The 22858-nt window shown below is 28.2% G+C and overlaps 1 protein-coding gene across 20 annotated transcripts in view; it reads right to left on the reverse strand.

The window, feature by feature from the left end:
* Positions 1-22858, reverse strand: part of LOC107451625 (telomerase protein component 1) — a 300321-nt gene that overhangs the window by 54014 nt on the left and 223449 nt on the right. For 19 of the 20 annotated variants that reach the window (XM_021147109.4, XM_021147108.4, XM_087155402.1 and 16 more), the window contains 5 exons: positions 19740-20046; positions 15263-15416; positions 13611-13706; positions 8072-8196; positions 278-424 (listed from right to left, as the gene is read on the reverse strand). In XM_021147109.4, coding sequence (XP_021002768.3) covers positions 278-424; positions 8072-8196; positions 13611-13706; positions 15263-15416; positions 19740-20046 — 829 coding nt within the window. The remainder of the gene's footprint in view (positions 1-277; positions 425-8071; positions 8197-13610; positions 13707-15262; positions 15417-19739; positions 20047-22858) is intronic. The other variant, XM_043040343.3, reaches the window with a different exon arrangement.

Consider the following 22858-nt stretch of genomic DNA (forward strand, 5'->3'; position numbering starts at 1 on the left):
TAGACCTAGAACGTGAACCCGTGCATACACGGGCAAGCCGCTTTCAGCATAGAAATCATGCCCGTGTTATAACAGGCTTGCCGCCAGGAGGGTTAATAAATTGTAATTTCACAACATTTTTAAATATTGTATGTAGGGGGGAAACACTCTCATTGGCATCTCTGGGTGCTAATTAGAAAAGCTAAATTTCGTAACTTAATTTTATAGCTTGAAACAATTCCTTCAGCTTATATTTTGAAAAAATAAATTCAAATATTTGAGTGAATATTGAACAAACCTAAAATCAATGGTGGATATTGATCTCCCATCAAGTAAACTCCACAGGCGAACAGTATTGTCCCAACTGGAAGACAGTAACACTCCTCCTGTTGGATCAGCACAGCAACAAGTAACACTTTGCCTGTGACCCTTCAACACAGAAATTCTGAAATATGACAAATATAGAATTTTTATTAGTCGATAACTTTTCATACAGCTTTGTGTTATCTAAGTATGAAAAGGAAAATTCAGAGATTTAAGGTATAGCCAAAGGCAATTTTTCAGCATTAATAATAATAAGCTTATACAGTTGTAGCTTCCAATAGGAAAACTTTTATTTGAGGGACAATTCTATTGGTGTCAACCCTTGAATAGGGACCTTCTGTACTCGCCTCTATAAAAGGGCACTTGGCACTATATTTATGGGATAATGAAAAGGGTGTGAAAATATGAGCTATAGAAATAAATAAATTAAGAAATATTCAACAGAAACATTGCAAGTTAATAATATTTAGAATTTTAAAAGTTTGTGTTCAATTAATGAAAATAGAGCAATAAAAGGGAAAGTTCATTATTTTCCTTTAAAAAATAATTTGAAGAAGGAAAATAAGAAATCTTGGAAAAAGTAACTTGTGCAATCAAAATGACATTTTATATAGGGCTGTAACTTACCTGAAAAAGAGAAAGAAGTATAAGTAAACAGTTTCATATCTACCCTATTTTATAGAGGAGTAAATCATCTTTGACTAGCATGAATTCTTAACAGTCATAATATATAGAGGGTTCATATTTAAGAAGGAAAAATTGTTTTCCTGACTATTCCTAGTTTTCCAGGTCAATTTGCATAAAAGTCCAAGGAAGTAAAAAATTATGAAAACGAAATTTATGTTTAATAAAAATCAATTATTTTAATACAAATAAATAAATAAATATAATTATAACATTATATAAACTGAATTACTTTCTAAGATGAAATAAAATCCTTTTTAAAAAATGAAATGGAAAGTAAATTCAACAAGTCATCGTCAACAAAACAAGTCTAAAAGATCAAAACTAGCGATTTAAATAATCTTATTTTTTAAATAAATAAAATCATTGATTTAAAATATTAATGTCAATGATTAAAATAATTTGATAATGATAATAATCAATGATTAAGACAATTTGTTAAGCTTTAGACATCAGAATAGACATCTTTAAAATTATTAAAACAATAAAAAAAGGGGAAGAAAAAAACGAAATATTTTACTACTAATTTATTGAATAAAAAAAATGAAATTGCATTGAGGGATGGAACTCAGAAGAGTAACCAAGAAAAGAATAATTCTTAACTCATCTTTAATGCCAAAAATTTAAAAAATCTCTGTTTTGTATATTACCTTAACACTTAACTATGATTAAAAGATGTAGTAAACAAAGCAGAGAAGGCATGATTAAATCATATAACTTATGTAAATAAGTGAATAGCACATCCTGTTAAAATTTCCTTCATTATTACGAATTGTTAATTTAATACAATCATCATATCGACTTAAATATGTATTGTATATTTTTGTATACATATGTATTGTATATTTTTTACATTATTGATCTTTGGAAAATTTTTTGAATTATTATGCAAAATCATAGTGTATATAAAGTGTCAATTTTAATAATTTTAAGTTCTTGATTGAACTTGGAAGAAAAAGAAGTGAATAGCGTTATACTTAAGAGCTATTTTTATGTACGTTACCTAGCACAGGTTTAATAAAGATTAATAAGAAAACTAAAGATTGATGCATGCTATGCAACAGGAATTGACAAGTTTAGATTGAGAGATTTAGTGTAGAAATTTACAGGAACAGTGATCATCGAGCCAAATTTTTAAATTTATTTATAACTATTCATAAGAAAACAATACATATTCAATCCAAAATAGTACAAAGTTATGTCTGAAACCATTGTAATAAAACAAGCTTTGAAATTACAGTTTTAAATAGCCCCATTGAAATTATCCAAGACAAAACTGAAATGCTTGAAATTGTCACAATCGGCCACAATGCAAAGATATAAAATAAAAAACAATGAAACATATGTACTGAAGATACTAATGATAGCATATTTTATTTCAGCCATAGCTGGTAATAAATTTGTAAAACAGTGAAAAAATGAAGAAAAAGACAGGAGAATTATGACATGAAAACTACATAAATGTCTTAAAATGCATCTTGTAATTAATATACGAATCCATGAAAATTGTTAGCTCTTAGTGCAGAGAAAACAGTGACAGTGAAAGACTTAATATTATACTTTCACTTAGATATTTGCATAAAAAGAAGCTTTTAATGCACTGATCTTAAAACAAATTCATGCAATGAGATAGTTTTAATAAATTTATGTCAGTATTAAAAGTCATTTCATACATTTCTGTAGTTATGAAATGAAGAAGTAAGGATTTTCATCATTTTAAATAAATACCTGCCGTTTTCATTATTTTAAATAAATAAGTACCTCTACCCCACACAGCCACAAATATTCCCAGAAAATCTTTGAGATATCCCTTATACAAAAAGCTGGACATTCCTAAATCCAACAGAAAACATTTGAATGTTCATGAAATATCTGTCAAAAATTCAAAACTATACCCAAAAGTAATTTGAGAAATATATATCACTTATATATCCAAGGGATATCCGGCACATAACATTGATATCTAAGGGACTTCTGTCAGATGTCAATTGTATGTAATATCTGATTATCTCAGAAGCATTAGTATTGGATATCAGAGAGATATCTTAATCCCGTAAAAATTTACTTCTACTAAATTGAATGATCTAATATGAAAATACTTAAGTTTTACAACCCATAATTCAAAGAATCAAATTACTTCAAACATTATAGAATGTATGAGGGGATTTATCGGCTATGGCCACTTTCATCTATCAAAAGGCACCTCAAAATGGAATCAAGTTAACATGTCTTATATACTAGTGATTCAGTATTTAATATTTGTAGTGGTAGTTGCGCCACAATGTACAGTATAAATAAGCTTCTAATATCAGATTGTTTAATTTTGCAGAGCAAATTCATGATATTTAAATTTTTTTTATAGTTAATAAATTAAAAAATGCAAAACAAAAAATATTTTTAAAAAAATCCATGAAGACTTCTCATATTTTGCTATAAAACTGCAGTGTGCAACACAATCATTAAATTAGTAACTCTCTTTATTTACAAGGAAATGCTTTATCATAAAATTAGAAAGAATTACGTAAACAATGCAAAGCTAGAGAGTTATTTATGACCCAAATCCATTTGCTAATTGCATTAAAAATTTATTTATAACTGCAGTTAAAATTTTTTATAATAATTGACTAAATAACATCATTAATAGATTGTAAATGTATATTCAATAAAAAATCTGTTCCTAACGAAAATAAAGCACAAATTAAAGTACATAAATGGACATATTACAGTTTCAGTTCTATAAACAAGAGCCGTCCTCAGCGTCTAAAGACCAAATGATGGTAGAGAAAGTAAAGAAGATAAACAAATGCAAAATCGGTGACCTCTCACTTATGCACCACCTCTTTTATGCATCTTTTTCATTTATACGACGATTTTTATAGGTCCCATAAAAATAAATTTTTCAGTTATGCGTCGAAATTTTAGGCTAACATTTTAGTTTTTTTATCCTTTAAATATTTCTTTTTCTTTTTTTTAAAAAAAAATAGGTTTTAAATTATAAATTAAAGCAATTATATAAGCTATACTTGTTACAGATAAGAAGAAATATGTTGTTAGATCCTATTGAATTGTGCAGCATATTATGACATCAAGTACTTTATTTAGAAATTTATCAAGTGATGTTTCACCCCCTTCCATAAAACTCAAATTTTTTGTGAAGAGCTGTTCATTTCCATGTAACTTAAACTTGTGGACAATGAGACTGTGGTGGATGATACTGACGAGGATGATTAAGTTCCTCCAAATCACACAGTAGTATTAGAAGCTTTAGACACTATTCATGACAATTTCCAAATTAATTCTGCTTTTGAAACTCCCTTTTCCCATTTATATGAACTGGAAAAAACTGTTTTTGAAATACGTCAGCAAAAACAAATACAAACATGTATTACAGATTATTTTGTAAGAAAATATATTATCTTTAGGTATGTTATATTTTTTTATTGTATAATTATAGTAAATACCAAAACAGTATAAATATTAACATTTAATCTTTAGAAACATATTTATTCATATTGTCACTGCAATTTACATTGCGTTATAGAAGTATTTCACTTGTGCGTCTCTTTCACTTATGTGCTGTTTTCTGTTGGCCCCTTGCACCAGTGCATAAGTGAGAGTTCACTGTAGTTCAATCAATAAGGACAGAGGAACAAGTTTGAACAAGAAAATGAAAAAGGGACATAAAAAACATGAGTGAGGGGATTTGGCAGGAAGTCCTAATCATTTAGTTAATGATCTTTCTAGTTCTTGCTTATAAAACCGAAATTATAGTACATGTCCTTTAATGTACTTTCATTTGTCCTTTATTCACGTTGTTTTTCGCTTAAGTCTACATAGCACAAAGTATATCCTATCCTTTGTTGAATCAGTTCTTATTATATTTAGAGTTTGACTTTGTTTGTTTGGCAAACAGAAAATTTGTTTATGGTTAATCTGTTACAATATCATATTATAGAGTTTGCAGTACCCCAAACACATACTTTGGTCGAATAATAATATGCTCAGTAATTTAGGATAATATTTTGAATACCTGTATAAGCTGAAGAAGATTTCAATGCACAAGAGCAACAATGTTATTAAAAGTTATTATTTTAAACTAGATAAGAAAAAAAGTTAAAGAAAATATTGATATAAACAAAAGAATATACTTAATTTCTATTAAAATACTTTTAAATTATCTAAATCATGTGTTTTCTCTTTGTTTTTTTTTTTGCTATTTTTTATTTTAAAATTTTTTTTGTTATATTTTAATTTATAAAAAGTATTTAATATATAATAATCTATAAAAAATTATTGTTTTTTTGATAAACTATCAGTAATAAATAATAAAAATAATTAATAAAAGAAATTTGTAACAAAAATATTTTTAGTTCTAAGCATAGTGGTTTTAAATTTAGTATTAAGATTAATTAAAAGAAATTTCGTACATCATTTTACTATACAATATGAATTTTAATATGCAACTACCTTCTCAATTTACAGGAAAAAAAGTTTTAACAAATGTTTTGTTATTTGCTTTTCCTCAAATTATTTCATTGAACACCTCAATTTCAAAATTTAATTAAGAAAAAAACACATTTTAACGAGCATTGAGATTTCCAATTATTATTTTTTCTTTTACTTTAGATACTTACGAGTATTGCAATTGCGTCAAAAAAAATCAGATTTAAAATGCCCCTTTATAACACTTATCTTATAAGCAGAGCAAGACAAGTGAATTGTCTATGACCTAAATTGTCTATTCTTTTTCTATTTAATTATACCAATTGCAATAATTTTTAAAATGAAAGACGAAATCATCAGTAATAGATATTAAAATAATTTCAATTAAAAAAATATATTTCATATTACAGATTTGTTTAATCAATATTATTACTTTTCTTTTTAGCATTTGGCTTTGTCCTCAGTTAATTGAATATTTGGTTATAGGCCAAATACTAAGCAAAGTTAAATAATAAGGTAGTCAGCTCTGTTTAATAATTTGCTACATGGATAATAATCCAATGGAGTTTGCATAATTTTCTGGATAAATTACAAATGACTAGCAGGTGATAGAGATAGTGCGGTACAAATGACACAGAGTAATGTCACTTTTAAAATTCCATATAATACAGCGGCAATATTAGACTTCATTGAAAAAATAGTGAAGCTTTTAAGTAAAAAAGTAAGCATTTATAAATTTCTAATCAAATTGGGTAAGTCGATCCAATAGCATGGCAAACCTGAAATTTCTCTTAACTGTGTGATGAGAAACGTTGAAAAATGAATTAGTACATGAGTGAAAAATGAATTAGTACAAGAATTTTGATTAAATACAGTATGTAAAAATTTAAATAAAATATCTTGTATTAAAAAGCATCTTTTTTCTTAAAAATTGTTTTAAAAAAAAGTCATTAATAGCATTTTTAATAGCCTAAACTAGATTAAAAAACATAGGCATGTCAAAGGGTTTCCCAATAGACATGTGTGACACTGAAGCTAACTGATTTTATTAATAACACATATCTACTTCAAAATGCAAAAAATCCCAACATCTAATATTTATTGATCTGATTTAATAATCTCTCTGACTTAATAACTCAGTGTTATTACTATTTACTACATCATGCTGTTTTAGAAAACATGTAAATTTACAACTGTTTTTGAATCATACTTGGAAATGAAGTAATCTTTCCCTGGTGGTGTAAAATTGCCATAATTCCAATCCTAAGTTCACTAATAGATAACATAAGTTGAACTTTCTTGCTCTATTATATACAAGAACCATAATACTTATTTGAATAAAATATTTAATGAGAGATTCTGTAATAAAGGCCAAAGTTGCGTAATACACTACATGGAAAAACAATTAAACTTAAGTTGAATAAAATGGTGAAAACAACATGAAGATATGAAGTTCAGATATTGTTACCACTAAAGAATAAATGCGATTTCTAGTTAAAATTTTATTAAATATAAATCTTAATTAAAAACACAAGTAATAATAGTTATTTATTTATTAAAGGAAATCATGAAACAATTGACAAATTTTGAAATAAATAAGACAAATCTTAACAATGTCCTAAAATGTAAATCTCTGAAATATCAAAAAACTGGATCTGTATCAAATATTAAGTAAAAATTGAAATATCTTCAAAGCATTCCATAAACAACCAACTAATATCTAAAACATATCAATAGCTATTATCTGGGACTTCGGTATGCCTGGTCATTTCAACAATATCCAAATCTTCCAGATAGCCATGAATGATATTTCAGAGACATTGACAATATTTAAATTCATACTCAAACTTATTTTGATATCTGTACGATGCCTCTAACATATCTAAATATCTACTGGATATTTGGATGCATACCAGATGTGTTTGGATATCCCTCAGATATAGGTGGCTACATGAGACGTTATTTAAACATCATTTTTAAAAACTTGATATAAACTGAATTTCTAATTAAATTACTCATTTTAGTATATAAAAATATACCTTCTGATGGACAAACCTCTTAATGGACAAAATGTTTTATTTGGTGAGCTAAGTATATTATATTAATTTTGAATATATGACATTAGCTAGATATATTGCTCACATCTAGCACTTTATAATAGGAATAAGTTTCATATTTAAAAAAGGTAGTTCATAGCTTACATTTTCAGATATTGTCACAGGAATATTTTACACAAAATTGTAAATTTTTGCTACTCTTCAGCAACAGAAATAAAATTAATCCTTTTTTGAGGAAAAAATTAAATCCTAAATGTAAACATTTATTTTCACTTGTAATAAATATATTTACTAGAAAATCAGAATTATTGAGAAATTATTACATTTGGTAATTCATTATTTGAGAGAGAGAGAGAGAGAGAGTTTATTCATACATATGCAAATCAATTATATTTATTTAATTTAAGATATATAGTGAAGTTTTAAACAATTTACTTATAAATAAACTTTCTCTGTGTAAACATAATAAGAAATAGGTTAGTACATTTTTATGTTTAAATAAGAAAGTATCATTACATAATATTCAAAAGGAAAAAAATTAGAAATTACGATTTTCTTTTAAACTAATTCAAAATGTAACATACAAACTGTAATCTTCACTACTCCAAATATTTAAGGTTGTATCATTTGAGGCTGTGCAGATTCTACTTTTTCCACCAAAACAAACAAATGTTATGGCTGATGTGTGGCTTTTGAGATTTCGTATGACCTAAATACAAACATTATTTAAAATAGTATAATGATGAATGAAAAATATTTTTAGGAAATATTGATTATCTTGTCACACAGATAAAAACAATATTAAACTAACTTTAAAATTTGAAACCAAGTTGTCAAAGTAAAAGGAAAACACCAAATTTCACATTCTAATAAGATATATTTTTTTCGTAGAAAATTAAGATAAATAGATTTATAAGCCAGATACACGTTATACAGTAAGGAATAAAACAGACATGAAAAGGTAATTACAATTGAGAGTAATATGACTAACAACAAGAAATAAACAAAGAAATTAAATATTAAGATGTCAAGCATGGCCTAGCATTTTCATTTCAATCATGCAACAATTTCAAAACAAATCTATACATTATATAGATTTTTATGAATTATTATTATGCTTTCTGATCCATATTATAGCAAATTACACTAAAGAAATTACTGTGAGAGTATAAAACAAACAAACAAAAAATTAATGCCATTAATAACAAATAAATGCTGCTAATTTATTGTCTATAATTTTCCCCTTAAATACAGTGTCAGGTTTTTATATAACTTGTAAGTAAAGAAATCAAACGATTAAGTTTCATGCATTTACCAATATAGTTAAAAATATAGCATTTAAAATTGATTCTCTATCCAATACAAAACAGTGCAACAGATATTAAAAAAAACAGAAAGAAATTAAAACATTACTTTGCATTAAATTTACATCAAATTTGAAGATATATTATAATTTGTGAGAAAAATGAGTTACATTTGTTTTATATAAGAGTTGAATACACAAATTTATAGTAAAATATTCACGATCGCAATGCTTGAATAAGCTATCTGGGGAGAAGACTGGTTCCATGTATTGATCCTCCCCTTCCCTTTCCTTCTCTTTTCAGTTGTATAGAAATGTACTACGATATTTTTCCGTTTCCTAATGTTTTTCGTTTTTACCTGTCAAAATTATTTTTTTAAAATTTCCATGTTTTCATTTTAGATCCATGTTGAATGTAGTTTTCAGTTCCATATAGTTCCTAACTTAAAAGTTTTTAACCTATTTGAAAATCAAGACAGAAACTAACACGTTTTTTTCTCATATGACTCTCCACACGCTAATGGTGAAAGCATACTAAGGGTTGCCATAGGTAGAGAATTCTGCTCTATGCCACCTGTAGCCCATTTTGATTGCCAATAATGTATAAGACTACTTTTGACATAAGTTTATTAAAATATTTTAAGTAGGCGTCATAAGAACGGCTAAAAAACATAATTTTAATACTTATAGCAAGGTTAAGATTAATATTTCCAGAACAACAATTGTTTAAAAACTTTTAGCCACAATTAATTCTAATGTGTTTTTTTCGGAGACTGAATTTCTCTTATTAAAATTTTTTATTAGTTATAATTTAAGAAACGCTGTGATTCACCAATAAAATAGTTTATCACATAAGTTGGATTGCTGTTTTGCCTAACAAACTGCATAATCAATTCATCTAAGATTAAGTAATGATATCATAAGTTACAAGGAGGTTTATGTCAGAGATTCAGGTATTCTTTGTGAACATAACAAGAACATTTCTTTTAACAAAAAGGCTATACATAAGACAGCATTAAAAATAGTAGGCCCAATTTTTGGAAATCTCCAATGGTTTGAAACTTTAAAAAAAATATTTACTTATTGTTTCATTTACAAAAGGCTTTATGATTATTCATCGCATAAATAAATAATGATATATTAGGAAATTTGAGCTTACATTTATTTAAATTTGCATTAACTCATAATTTTAATTGTCGATTCTGAAAAAAAATACATAACTAGTAAAAAAAAAATTATTAACAAGTAATTTCAGATATTAAAAAAATTTGTTATATTTCTCTTTGAAACTTTTTAAAGGTACTTTAAAATTAATTAATTTTCCTCTGAGAACAAGAAAATTAATTTTTGTTAGAGTTAATTTAAAATTAGTTTTCCTCCAAGTATAAGAAAAACAGTAACAGTAAAACCCCGGTTATCCGAGCCCCGATTATCCGAGTCTCCACTTTAACCAAGCTGTCAAATATCTAAGTTTTTTTTTTGGCTTTGCTTCTACATTTCCTACTTTTTTAAACTACCGAAAAAAATTCTGAACTTGATCTCACAAACACTCAGGAAAACAAAATCCATCAGCACTACTCCGCTTACTTTGCATTGTATCACGCACCGCTCCACCCCTCCCCATCTTTTGAAAGAAGAATATTGCGACACTCAGCTAGCTTCTCCTATACGTAGCAAGGGCCAGCAATGTCACTCTGTATGACAAGAAACGCACCAAGGTTTTTTGAGCTGACGCATGCGCAGATCTTTCATCCATCATAGCGTCTCTAAACTTGTTTAACAACAAATTTTTCGCCATCTTTAAAGTGACATCTTTAAGTGACGGATATCTGTTTAAATTATACACCTAAGTTAAAATAATAAATTATATTTATCTTTTAATGAATTCGTCACAAGTGAATATTTTCCTTGCTTAATAAGTAAACCTTTTTCAAAACCATAGAAGTCTGTAAAGAACAAAAGCAGACGGGGTTTGAGTCACTTTTTATTATCTGTTTACATTAGCGGAGAGGAATGGGGTTGCTTACGGGGTAAGGACGGAGGGACCCTCTGTAAGGAGGCAGGTTGTTTTCCTAGCAATACTTCCCCACCTTGATGGAGGTAACCGTTGCCTCCGGAACAGGTTTACATGGGGGCCTATGAGGGCTGGTCTTCTTCTCAGTTTCAGGGTTCAAAAAGAGAAGCATGAAACGAAAGAGAGTATGCTGAATTGTTTTCGTTGTCTAGTCAAATGACCCATCCCCCCTTACTACCAAATGGTTTCGACTGGTCACATGATTCCCTCCCTGGAATCGGGAAATTGTTTTGCGGGAAAAAGTACAGTGGCTACATTCAGTCAATTCTACAGATTCGAAATGAGTAGCAAAAAGAGAAAGCGAGTTGTTGCTTCTTTAGAAACAAAATTAGAAGCAATTCAAAGATTAGATAAAGGTGAATCAATAAGGAAAGTAGCGAGAGTTCTCGGAGTAGGAGCTGTTACTGTTGGCGACTGGAAAAGGAAGAGAAATGAAATAGAAATATGAAGTGCAGAAAAGGCTAATTGCAGTTTACGAAAAATAATGAAAAAGTGTGAATTCGAAAAAACATCCGAAATTGAGAGAAAAGGGAAGTCCCATATCAGGGCTTATGCTACAAGCAAAAGCATTGGACTTTAATAAACTTCTTTATGCTGGAGAAGATTTCACTGCTAGAAGTGGATGGTTGGATTGTTGGAAAAAGAGATATGGAATTCGTCAATTAAATATATCGGGAGAAAAATTATCAGTTGACTGTGAGGAGGTGATTAAATTCAAAGAAAGTTTTAAAAATCTCATTGCAAAAAAAAAATCTGAAAATGGAGAAACTTTTCAATTGCGATGAAACAGGACTTAACTTTAGAATGTTGCCTTCAAAAACTCTTGCGGCAAAGAATGAAAGGTCAGCTCCGGGGTACAAGATAAGTAAAGAAAGGGTAACAATATTAGCATGTTTGAATGCATCTGGAAACCTAAAACTAAGATAATGTTGATTGGCAAGTCGAAAAAACCTAGAGCATTTAAGAACATTCATATTCCAAGTTTACCAGTGTATTACAAAAATCAAAAAAGTTCTTGGATGGATGCGGATTTGCTCAAAAAATGGTTTTTTGATGAATTCGTTCCTAACGTAGAGACATTCTTAAAAAATCAAAATCTTCCAAGGAAAGCAATATTAATGCTTGACAATGCTCCATGTCATCCGAATGATGATGAATTGGCGAGTGGCAACATTAAAGTTCTTTTTTTGCCGCCCAATGTCACATCACTTATTCAGCCTTTAGATCAAGGTGTTTTGGAGAACATGAAGAGAAATTATCGAAAGAAATTACTAAAATTTCTTATTGAAGGAATTGAGGAAAATAAAAGTGTTCCTGAGACAATTAAAAGTTTAAATGTAAAGGATGCTGTCTACTGGATAGCTGAGGCATGGGATGAAGTAAAATCAGACACCATAAAAAAGTTGTCGAGGAAAATTATTGATACACAGAGTACAGAACATCACGGAAAGTCCAATGAATGTAGTGATGAGCTTTTGGATTTAGTCATTAAACTGCCACTAGCTGAGCCAATAAACGAAGAGGATATACGTGACTGGATAAATGCTGACGAACAACAAGAAATTACGGATGAAATGATCATCAATACTGTGAATAAGGAAAAGGAATCTAGTGATGAAGACAGTGAGGATGAAAATCGATATATGAAAATTTCACATACAGATGGATTAAAAGCTATCGAAAGTGCTATTGAATACATAGAACAAGAAGAAGCAACACCAGCAATCCTGTTATCTTTAAAAAAATGGCGAAACATTGCTGCAGAAAAATGCCAAAGTAAAGTTATGCAAAAAACAATTAAGGACTTTTTTAAGTAAGAATTCTTTAATTATCGTAAAAATATGAATTGCATGTGGTGTATCTGTATAACCTTTGTATTTGTTAAAATATACATTTAAACCTACAGGATTTATCTTAATTTACATTTTTCGCTTTTACCGAGTTTTTCGGTTATCCGAGTTAGTCTTGGTCCACATTAACTCGGATAATCGGGGCTCTACTGTATTTTAAAAATATAATAGGTGTTTAGTTTTAAAAATTTATCATTGATTAGGTAATATTTTTTTCATTAATATTTAATTTTCAATTTAAATTTAGTGTTTTAAACTTAATTGTAACTTTTTAAAAGATAGCAACATTAGTTCATTGAATCTAGTTTATTTTAGTTTTAATTCTAATTCAGAGATGTCAGCACTATCTTAAATTTGTGTAGGACAGCGCAATATTAAATTTTTTCCCGTACCTTTACCTTGTTTTTTCGCCAGGGCGTGAGTTAATTACGAGTTTGATGTGTTGTAGATGCTTAGAATATTTTCTCTCGGGAACAACTCCCAAAAGATGTTTCAAGGATTAATTGCTATGTTTTGATAGCTATTATGATTAGCTATATTAATTTCGAGGTGAGTCATATATTCTATGTTTTGTTGTCAATCGCTGAGCTGAAATCGTTTTCATGTTTTAATTAACTAAATAAATATTGCTGCTATCTTATTAATAACTTGATTTCTGCTACAAAAATTAATTTCAGTTTATTTCGTGAAATCAATTATTATTCAGTATTATGCTTATTGTTCAATATTATATTAAGCGGAATAAAATGTTCTTAACATATTTAATTTGTCAGGGTTTAAATTTTATAATATTAATTTTTCTTTCTCTTTTCTATTTTGGTAATTAATTTTACCTGGTTCATCATTTTACAATCACACATTATTTATAGATATGCATTTAAAATAAAATTTATTACTCTTTTAGATGAGTAATCAAGTATTTTCAGATATCCATCTTTACTTCCTAAAACAGCGATTCTTCTCGACTCTTCATAAGAAACTGCAGTAATAGGCTGAAATGGATATTTAAAATATATTAAATTTTTTTAATCCTTTTATGGCCAAACCTGTACCATTGTGCGGGTTAGGTATAATATATAAAAAGTGGTAATATATACATGTTTCAAAGCATGTCTAAACTATAAAAAATGTTCCTCTCTTGTCAACCATTTTAATTTTTAAAATAGTCATAGCAAACATAAACATAGATTTTAAAATTATTAAAGTTTTCTAGTGGGCATTGGTTATTTTTTATTTCTTAGATTAATCCTCTTGTATTGAATTAGTTTTCACCAATTTTTACATTTTGAGTATTTTATATGAGAGAAATAAGTACTTCCAAATTACATCCAGTTGTAAAGGGTTATAAAATCATTTTTATTAAATTACTTAACTTTTACAGAATTAAAAAAAAATGTTTCAATCTGACAAAAATGGAAGTTTATAGATATATACTTGAAATATAATTTAGTTACAGATAATAACTACTTCTACTCATACAGGGTTGCTAACTACTACACTATTTGAAAAATAATTTTTAGAGTGGTTGCTCACTAAAAACCAAAGCTTTCAGAATAATTGGTAATTTTTCCGAAATTTTAAAAGTTTCACCACAAGAAATCTGGAACAAAGTTGCCTTTCATATGATCTTTTGAAATATTTACATTTTGTGGTATGGAAAATAACTTTAAAATCAGTTTTACAGAACAAAGAATCATATATTAAAATGTAAATTTAGCTACCACTAGAAGAAATTTTTCTAAAAACCATAGGAAGTTGACAGACCCGCAATCGATATAAAATACAATTATAGAATGTAAAAAAATTACATTTTAATTTAAATGAAAAATGATGTTGTTTCAAATTAATCTTTAATTCCCCAGAAACCTACCGGAATTTTAGGATTCCATTAATTTAATTTGGAAATTGCTATGACTTCAAAGTGTTTTCTCTGTGAAACAACATTATACATTTAAATGGGAAGATCTTGGAATGTACTCCTTCCTAAACCATAACTTGTTCTTGAATCACCTTATGTAGCTGCAGTTGCAACTGTTAGACTCCTGATAAGACCTGATTGTCTTTGTGCCCAAATTTTTTGTTTAAAAATTTTTGACCCTCCTACATGTTCTCTTTGTATGACTTTTCAGTTTTGCATTTGGACAAGTGCCCTGCACTATCTGCTTTCTCTAGTCAAGTGGAGAAACATTAGAGAGGTCATAGTCTAATGGCCTAGTGGCCAAGCAACTAGCATTTGATAATAAATAAACAAATAATGATCTGTTTTAACCTACTCTCTTCTTTTTAAATGACCTCTCTAAATTCATGTCAATAGCTTTTTTTTAATAACCAAAATTAATAATTCTTTCAGTCTTCACTTTATTTTTGTGTTTCTCTTATTAACTCAATGATTATTTTGATATATAGAGAAGATCTTCATAACACAAACAATAAAAGTTGGTACATTGCATTTCATAAAATTTTGTGTTATACCATCTTTTAATTAGAGCAATTTAATATAAAATACAAGGATAACAATTAAATAAATAAAGAAATGATGGTACTTAACCTGTATAAAGCCATTAAGTGTAGATAGCCTGTGATCAGACACAATAGGTTCAGAGACACAAGCAATTATTAAAGATTTGATATCACCAACATCTATTTTCACATGAGATCCGGTTGGTTCATTATATGCTTGTTGTTGTGTTAATTCTGGATGTCTGAAATAATAAAGCAAACTAGTTCATAAGCAAATATAACAGAAGATATTGGGTTAAATATTTGTGCAGAAATTCTGATAATATAAATAATATTTAATTATAATTCTTATAAACAAAAGCATATTTACACAATTTAAAACTCTATTTAAATCAATAATGTTATGTTTCGAAAGATGTAATAATTTCAGATTAAACTGCAGAATTAATAAATATTTTTTTAAAGATGTTTAGAAATTAACATGTTAAAACTACTTTTCAATCTATGACACAAAATTCATTAGAATCTCACTAAAAGCCACAAAGTTGATTTTAACACTAATGTTAGATTAATTTTCAGATTTTTCATAAAAGAGAGAGATAAGTTAAAGGAATTGTGATAAAAAATACAGAAAATTAAAAAAAACTATAAAAATAGCCAAAACTATAAAAGTTCTTGATAAAATATACAAACAGCAAAAAACTTATCATTATGACTACCGACTTTCAAGTCATGTATCACCAAAATTTCAGACATAAATTCACTTTCTTTTCAATAAATGTTTGGTGAATGCGATTGTTCTACCCAGTTTTTTTAATCTCCCAGAAATTTTTGAAAACTAAAAAATATTGTCAGCCCATTTTTTTTATTTTATCAAGAATTATAAAATGGAGAAATGCATTTTGTTAGATTATTCCCAATAGGGTATTCAGTTATTAAATGAATTTTTTCTAAAGACTGATAAAACTGAAAAAAAATTTTATATGTCAGTTGTATTCTTTTCATCGTTATTATTCATTATATTTTCAATGCAATATCTCAAAATAAAAAATTAGAATGTATATGGCCTGAGAAATCTAAAGTTAGAATGTACATGGTTTCTTTTCAAAACGTAAAACTGTCTTATATAAAACTAAGAAAGCAAACATTCTGATAGTAAAAAAACTTGAATTAAAAAGCAAAAATTTGCACAATCACTAACACCTCCATTATTTTTTTGGTTACCCTGTAATTTGTTTCCCACAGCTACATTTTCCACTACAGTCTCATCAATTAGCCCACAATTTGTTTTGTATGAGTATTATAGAGATAACTTTAACAGAAAACACTACAGGGATTTTCACTATGGAATTATTTAAAATTAAACTAACAATTATATTTATTTTTGTTTTTTATTTTTTATACTATTATATTTTTGAAAAATATGTGACTTTGAGATAATGATTAAATTGGTAAGTATATAAAGTCTGAAGAGCTATCTTTTTTTCATGCATTTATGCCTAAGATTTCGTAAGACCATTGATCAGAACACAAATGAGGAAATAACTCCTTCTAGTAGTACATATCGATAGAAAATGAAAATAATGAACAAATTAGATTTAATTTTTTTACTCTATTAAACCATATACAAGTTTGAGATTTACTACGCATAGTACAGTATATGTAAGTAAGTTTAGTAGAATATTTTCATTTAAAGGATGTATAAGTTAAATTTCATTGAAAAACTGATAGTGCTAAAAGGTACTTAAAACAAAATAATTAGAATGGAAAATTTTATATTGATACTTAACCCATTTTAACTTCTAATTTGATAACCCAGATTAGTACCTCAAAGAAATTGGTGATTTAGCAGCTATTTTTTCTTTTGATTGTAGCTTTGAATTCTTATTTCATTTATTAAATATACAGGGTGTTTATAAAGTCCCGGACCCATTTTGATGTTTAATAACTCATAAAATAATAAAGATAGATTAAAATTAATAACATAAATGGTTAGATAGACTCAAAAAGTTTCATGACCCTTGTCAATGAACTTCCACGTGTGCCCCCTTCATCGCATGGAGAATATCAAGTTGATAGTCAATTTCACGCCAGGTAGCGGCAAGCATGTCGGCATCCACAGAGGCTATTGCGGTTGTAATTCTGGTTTTTAGGTCATCAATGTGCGACACGATCCTCCTGTAAACATTGTCCTTTATAAATCCCCAAAGAAAAAAGTCCAGCGGCGTTATATCAGGTGATCTGGGTGGCCAAGGAATTGGACCTCCTCGCCCAATCCATCTTCCTAGAAAATGGTCATCCAAAGAACTACGAACGATGATACCCCAATGAGATGGTGCACTATCTTGTTGCAAAAAGACATGTGGCTGAAGCTCTTCTAGTTGTGGAAAAACGAAGTTTTCCAACGTGTCTAAGTGTATGACTGATGAGACCGTCTTTTCTGTAGGCGAGGAGGTCCAATTTCTTGGCCATCCAGATCACCTGATATAAAGCCGCTGAACTTTTTCTTTGGGAATTTATAAAGGACAATGTTTACAGGAGGATCGTGTTGAACATTGATGACCTAAAAGCCATAATTACAACAGCAATAGCCTCTGTGGATGCCGACATGCTTGCCGCTACCTGGCATGAAATTGACTATCGACTTGATATTCTCCTTGTGATGAAGGGGGCACACGTGGAAGTTCATTGACAAGGGTCATGAAACTTTTTGAGTCTATCTAACCATTTATGTTATTAATTTTAATCTATCTTTATTATTTTATGAGTTATTAAACATCAAAATGGGTTCGGGACTTTATAAACACCCTGCATATCTATACCTATATGCGTGTATTCACAAAATAACAATATAAAAGCAACTGCAGTCTAAAAATAAATAAAAAACGAATAGTTACTTGAATACTTAAATTTCAATACTGCTTATTCAGTAATCAGTGATTTTTAAAGTTAGTTAGTTTTTTAGTTACTAATTTAAAAATTAATAAGTAAAATACCCATTTACTTAATAGCTTTATTTTAGTTACAAAGAAACAACAAATTGCTAGGTAACCAAATATCTAACTCAGGAATTAACTAAGATTGCTTGTTACTTAGTTAAATAATGACTTAGTTTGTAATAAACTTGCAAACATTTTAGTTTTAACTAAAGTAACTTTGTATTTAAAAGGTTAATTAAAAAAATTATTTATTAGCTAACTAATCATTTACTAGAATTTACTAATTATTAGTTAATTATTTACCAGAACGTAATAGGTCTGTTTGTATACCTGAGGCATCGAGGGCCTCAAAATATCCACAATTTTCAAGTTCTACAGGTAGAATGACTTTACAAACAATCAGGAACAGTCAGATGTCTTCTATTTCCAAACAAGCTTCTATTTACTGTTTCAGACTATCTTTCTTCTTACTTTGATTTATTTTTATAACATTACAATTAATAATATTTTAGAGATTTTATAAACTTATATACTGCTGCCATATTTTATTAAAATGCATATTGTTGTCCGTTTTCAATTGTGATTTGTCACATGGTTAGTGGTTTGGAATTTCATCAAACTTTTTTTTCAAAGTTACAAAAATGCCATGTAGTAACTTTCGATTTAAAAAGTCAACTAGTTGTTACACATTGTTTGGAATTGTTTGTTTTTTTCTTTTGAGATTTGTAAACTCAAGTATTTAAGTGATCTTTCCATGTTTATTATAATAAGTTATATTTTGGCAATGAATTAATGTTATCTGAACAACCAGGGAGAAGAAAAGATATCAACAGAATCACTTATTTTACCTAGAACTTGGGAAGAAAATGTTGAATTACAATTTTGTCATATTTTTCTACTATTAAAATTTACCTACTGGTGTTTTGTTACTATTGTTAGAATTTTTTTTATCTAATTTATTGCTTTATATAAAGGAAAAAGTTTTACCCACCAGTCTAACTTTGTGTCATCTCTGTGTATTGTATTACACGCATATTAATTCATTGCAATCAAGTCTGAGAGACACAGATATTAAACATTATTGTGCGAAGCTGAATACAGCTTAGAAAATTAAATTATATATATATTGTACTTTTATAATGTGGCAAATAAATTAAATTTTAAATATGTGTACTTTTCCATGCTCTTTACATAAAATTAGTTACAAAATAATGATTGAAAACAAACAATAATAATGAACGGATTTTGAGATGACATAATACTGTAAATAAAGTCTCTGCTGTGGTTGGCTAGAAAAAAATTGATTTAAGTGTTAATAGCTCGCACACATTAACTTTCCACATAATCACCAGAAGTTATAAATACACTTTCTTAAAAATTAAAATATTTTTAAAAAATGAAGAGAAAAAACATAAAAAATAAAGCTCCTTTTCATATTGAAAAGATTACATCAGAAAATTAGTAATCCTGTTAAAAATATTAGTAAAATTAAAATAATTTCATTTAAATGTTAATAATGTGTCTGAAATATATAATTAATAATAGTAAATGGTTTATTATTGTTTAAATTTAAATAATGCCTAGTAATTAATTAATTAGCCTTAAAATATATAATTATAAACTTACCTGTTTAAAATATGCAGATTACGACAAACAAAATTTTTGTAAGATTCTAATACGTCAAAATCTATTTCTTTTGTATCTCGCCTCCCTCTCTGTTTTTCTTCTAAAATGTTTAGATAATACTCCTGAAGAATTTCGCCACAATCCACATAAAAACAAGCTTCTAGAAATTGAAGATTACACAACAAAGAAGCAAGTTCTGGAGTACACCTTCCATTGAATAAATGAGAAAGTAATCCTCTAAATGCATAGCCAGAACGAGTTGTAAATTTCGCATTATTATCAGGGTCACAAATAGAGTAGTAGTATGCTAAAAGCAACAAAAAAAATATGAAAATTGAAAAGCCTCCCCGCCCCCCTTAAAAAGAACAAAACAAATATATTTCTCAAAATTGTATATTTTGCAGCTTGTGCTTATGCAAAAGGGTACTATTTCATGTTTTTCATCATGTAGCACTACACATGATAAGATTGGAAAATTGAATATACTCCTACCATAAAATCTATACTCTAAATATGTAGAAACAGTACATGTCCAAAAAATGTATTGAAATCTTTCGATCCATAAATATAACACAATAAATAATAAATGTTTACTTAATATTGTTTACTCGAAATAAGGTAAAAATTTTAAATTCATCAATTAAGATAACTGAAAAGAGAAGACCTTAAAAAGTTTCATAGATTGAAATAAAAATTCTGTGCAAGTAAAGCACAGAAAGGACAAGTATTCTTTTTGCCCTACCGCCTAAATGCAAATAGGCAAATGATATATCTCATAGTAGGAATTGTATATATACTGGCAACTCAAAACTGCACTAGTTCTAGCTGGTATTTTCTTCTTTCCTTTGTTCATTGAACTCTATCATTATGCTTAATGTTATGTAGATTACAAGCCAGTGAATTTTTTACACTTTTTCATTTCTAATAAATAGAATTGTTTCCCCCTAGTTTTGTCCATAATTAAAACTTTACTTACATATTCAATGTAATGAAACACATTGTACATGATGCATGTGGTTTAAACAAATCACTAAAAAACAGTTTATTTTTTATAGCAGTCTAAAAAACAGTTATAACAAAAATAGCTTATTTAAAACATGAGAATTAAAATTTGACAACCTCATCACAAATGTCTGAGAAGAAGTGAAGAACAGAAAATGAAATGTAATTGTAATACAATTATAGATGCAGAAATTATGGCGCCTATGAGTTGTCTTGAACATTCTCCTATTCAATGAAGAATTCATTCTTGATTCACTGGTAACTTAATTTAACTATTAATCGCTTGCAAAGTCTTTTTGCAGTTTTCACTGTAACAACTCGAACAATATCATCTTTTCCTGAATATACTCCAATAATTCTGCCTACAGGTCAAGTAGCAGGTGGAAGATTGTCTTCTCTCAGCAGTACTATATTACTAATAGAAAAATATTGTCTGTTTTCCCATGTGTTTTGCTACCGAAATTAATTTAAATATTTTGTATGCCATTGCTTCCAAAACCAGTTTTTTAATTTTTGAATAAGTTCCCAGCATGTATGATAACTCATATCGTCCAAATCTAATTTTTCAGGGGGAGATGATATTATTTTCCCTAATAAGAAATGAGAAAGAGTTGATTCATTTAAATTATTTATATCATTATCACTAACTGGAGTAAGAGGTTTCGAATTTAAAACTGCTTCAATTCAAGTTAATAAAGTACTTAATTCCTCAAATATTAAAGATGCATCACCTAGAACTCAATGCAAATGAAATTTAACTGATTTTATCCCAGGCACCGCCATAATAGGGAGAAGCAGGCGCTACCATATGCCACTTAATTGAATTTTGATTGAGGAAATAAGATTAATTTTTATCGATATTTATCTCAATGGCAATTCTACCCATTTCAGACAGTTTAAATTTTGCACCTACAAAATTCGTAGCATTATCACTGTAAATATGCTTAGGAGCACCTCAACGTGATGAAAAAAGAAAAACAGCAATAAATGCATTTGTTGAAAGATCACTAACAGTCTCAATATGAACAGCTTTAGTGGAAATGTATTCAAACTAAGCAAAATATAACTGTTAATTAATTTTGTGCGTCTTTTTTTTTTAGAGTTTTCAGATAAATTGGACCAGCATAGTCCACACCACAAACTAGAAATACTCTATTCAATTTAACTCGATTTGTCGGAAGATTTCCCATAATTTGTTGGGAATAAGCTCTATATCTACAACATATAAGTATTTATGAATATTACTTAGCATTAGTTTTCTACAAACATTAATCCAAAAGACTGGCGAATAATGTTTGGTAAGACAGTTGAAACATGAAATTGTTTTGCCAATATACTAAATTTATGCTGATGAGGTAAAATTATTGGATGCTAATCATATTTAAAAGGAGAGTTTTGAAAACGTCCTCCTACTGACAAGATACCTTCATCATCAGTGAAAGGTAACAATGAACTTAAAGAACCTTTTATTTAATAGCTTATCTTTTTTAATATTTCAACTCATAAGCAAGCAATTTTTTCTGCTCATAAGATAAAATATAAATGAAAACAACATTTTCTTCCTTTAAAGATAAAGGAATACTCATCTTTGTATTATCTGACACAGGAACCAATTTTTTCTTTCCCAAGCTTATTTCTACATGATGAATAAATTTCATGCAATAAGATAAAATACAAACAATTTTGCTTAACGAAGAATCAATTTCAAATATATACTAAATTATATCATAACTAATACTGGCTGGAGAAGACAATGATTGCTTAGACCATTCCTCAGAATCATTAGATTTAACAATGTTCAAAAGCAAATCGTTTTGGTTTTCTTTTAGCCATGAAGGTTTAGCCCACCACAAATCAAAATTGATAATGATATGAGATTTAGCCACCTATCTGCTAGATTATCTGTAGACTTAACACTATGATATTTGTCATAAGATATGACATACAGCATTAATATTTCACTAATACAATTACCTACAAAAGTGTTCCATCCATGAGGATGGGAAGCAAGCCATGTCAATAGAGCCTTTGAGTGACACCAAGCAAACACTTTGAAATTATGTTTAACAAAAAATATTTAAAATTAATTTAATAAGTCTCACATGTAATAATGCGCC

The sequence above is a fragment of the Parasteatoda tepidariorum genome, chromosome 11 (assembly GCF_982258835.1).
Source record: "Parasteatoda tepidariorum strain Cologne lab strain chromosome 11, Ptep-v5.0, whole genome shotgun sequence".
NCBI lineage: Eukaryota > Metazoa > Arthropoda > Arachnida > Araneae > Theridiidae > Parasteatoda > Parasteatoda tepidariorum.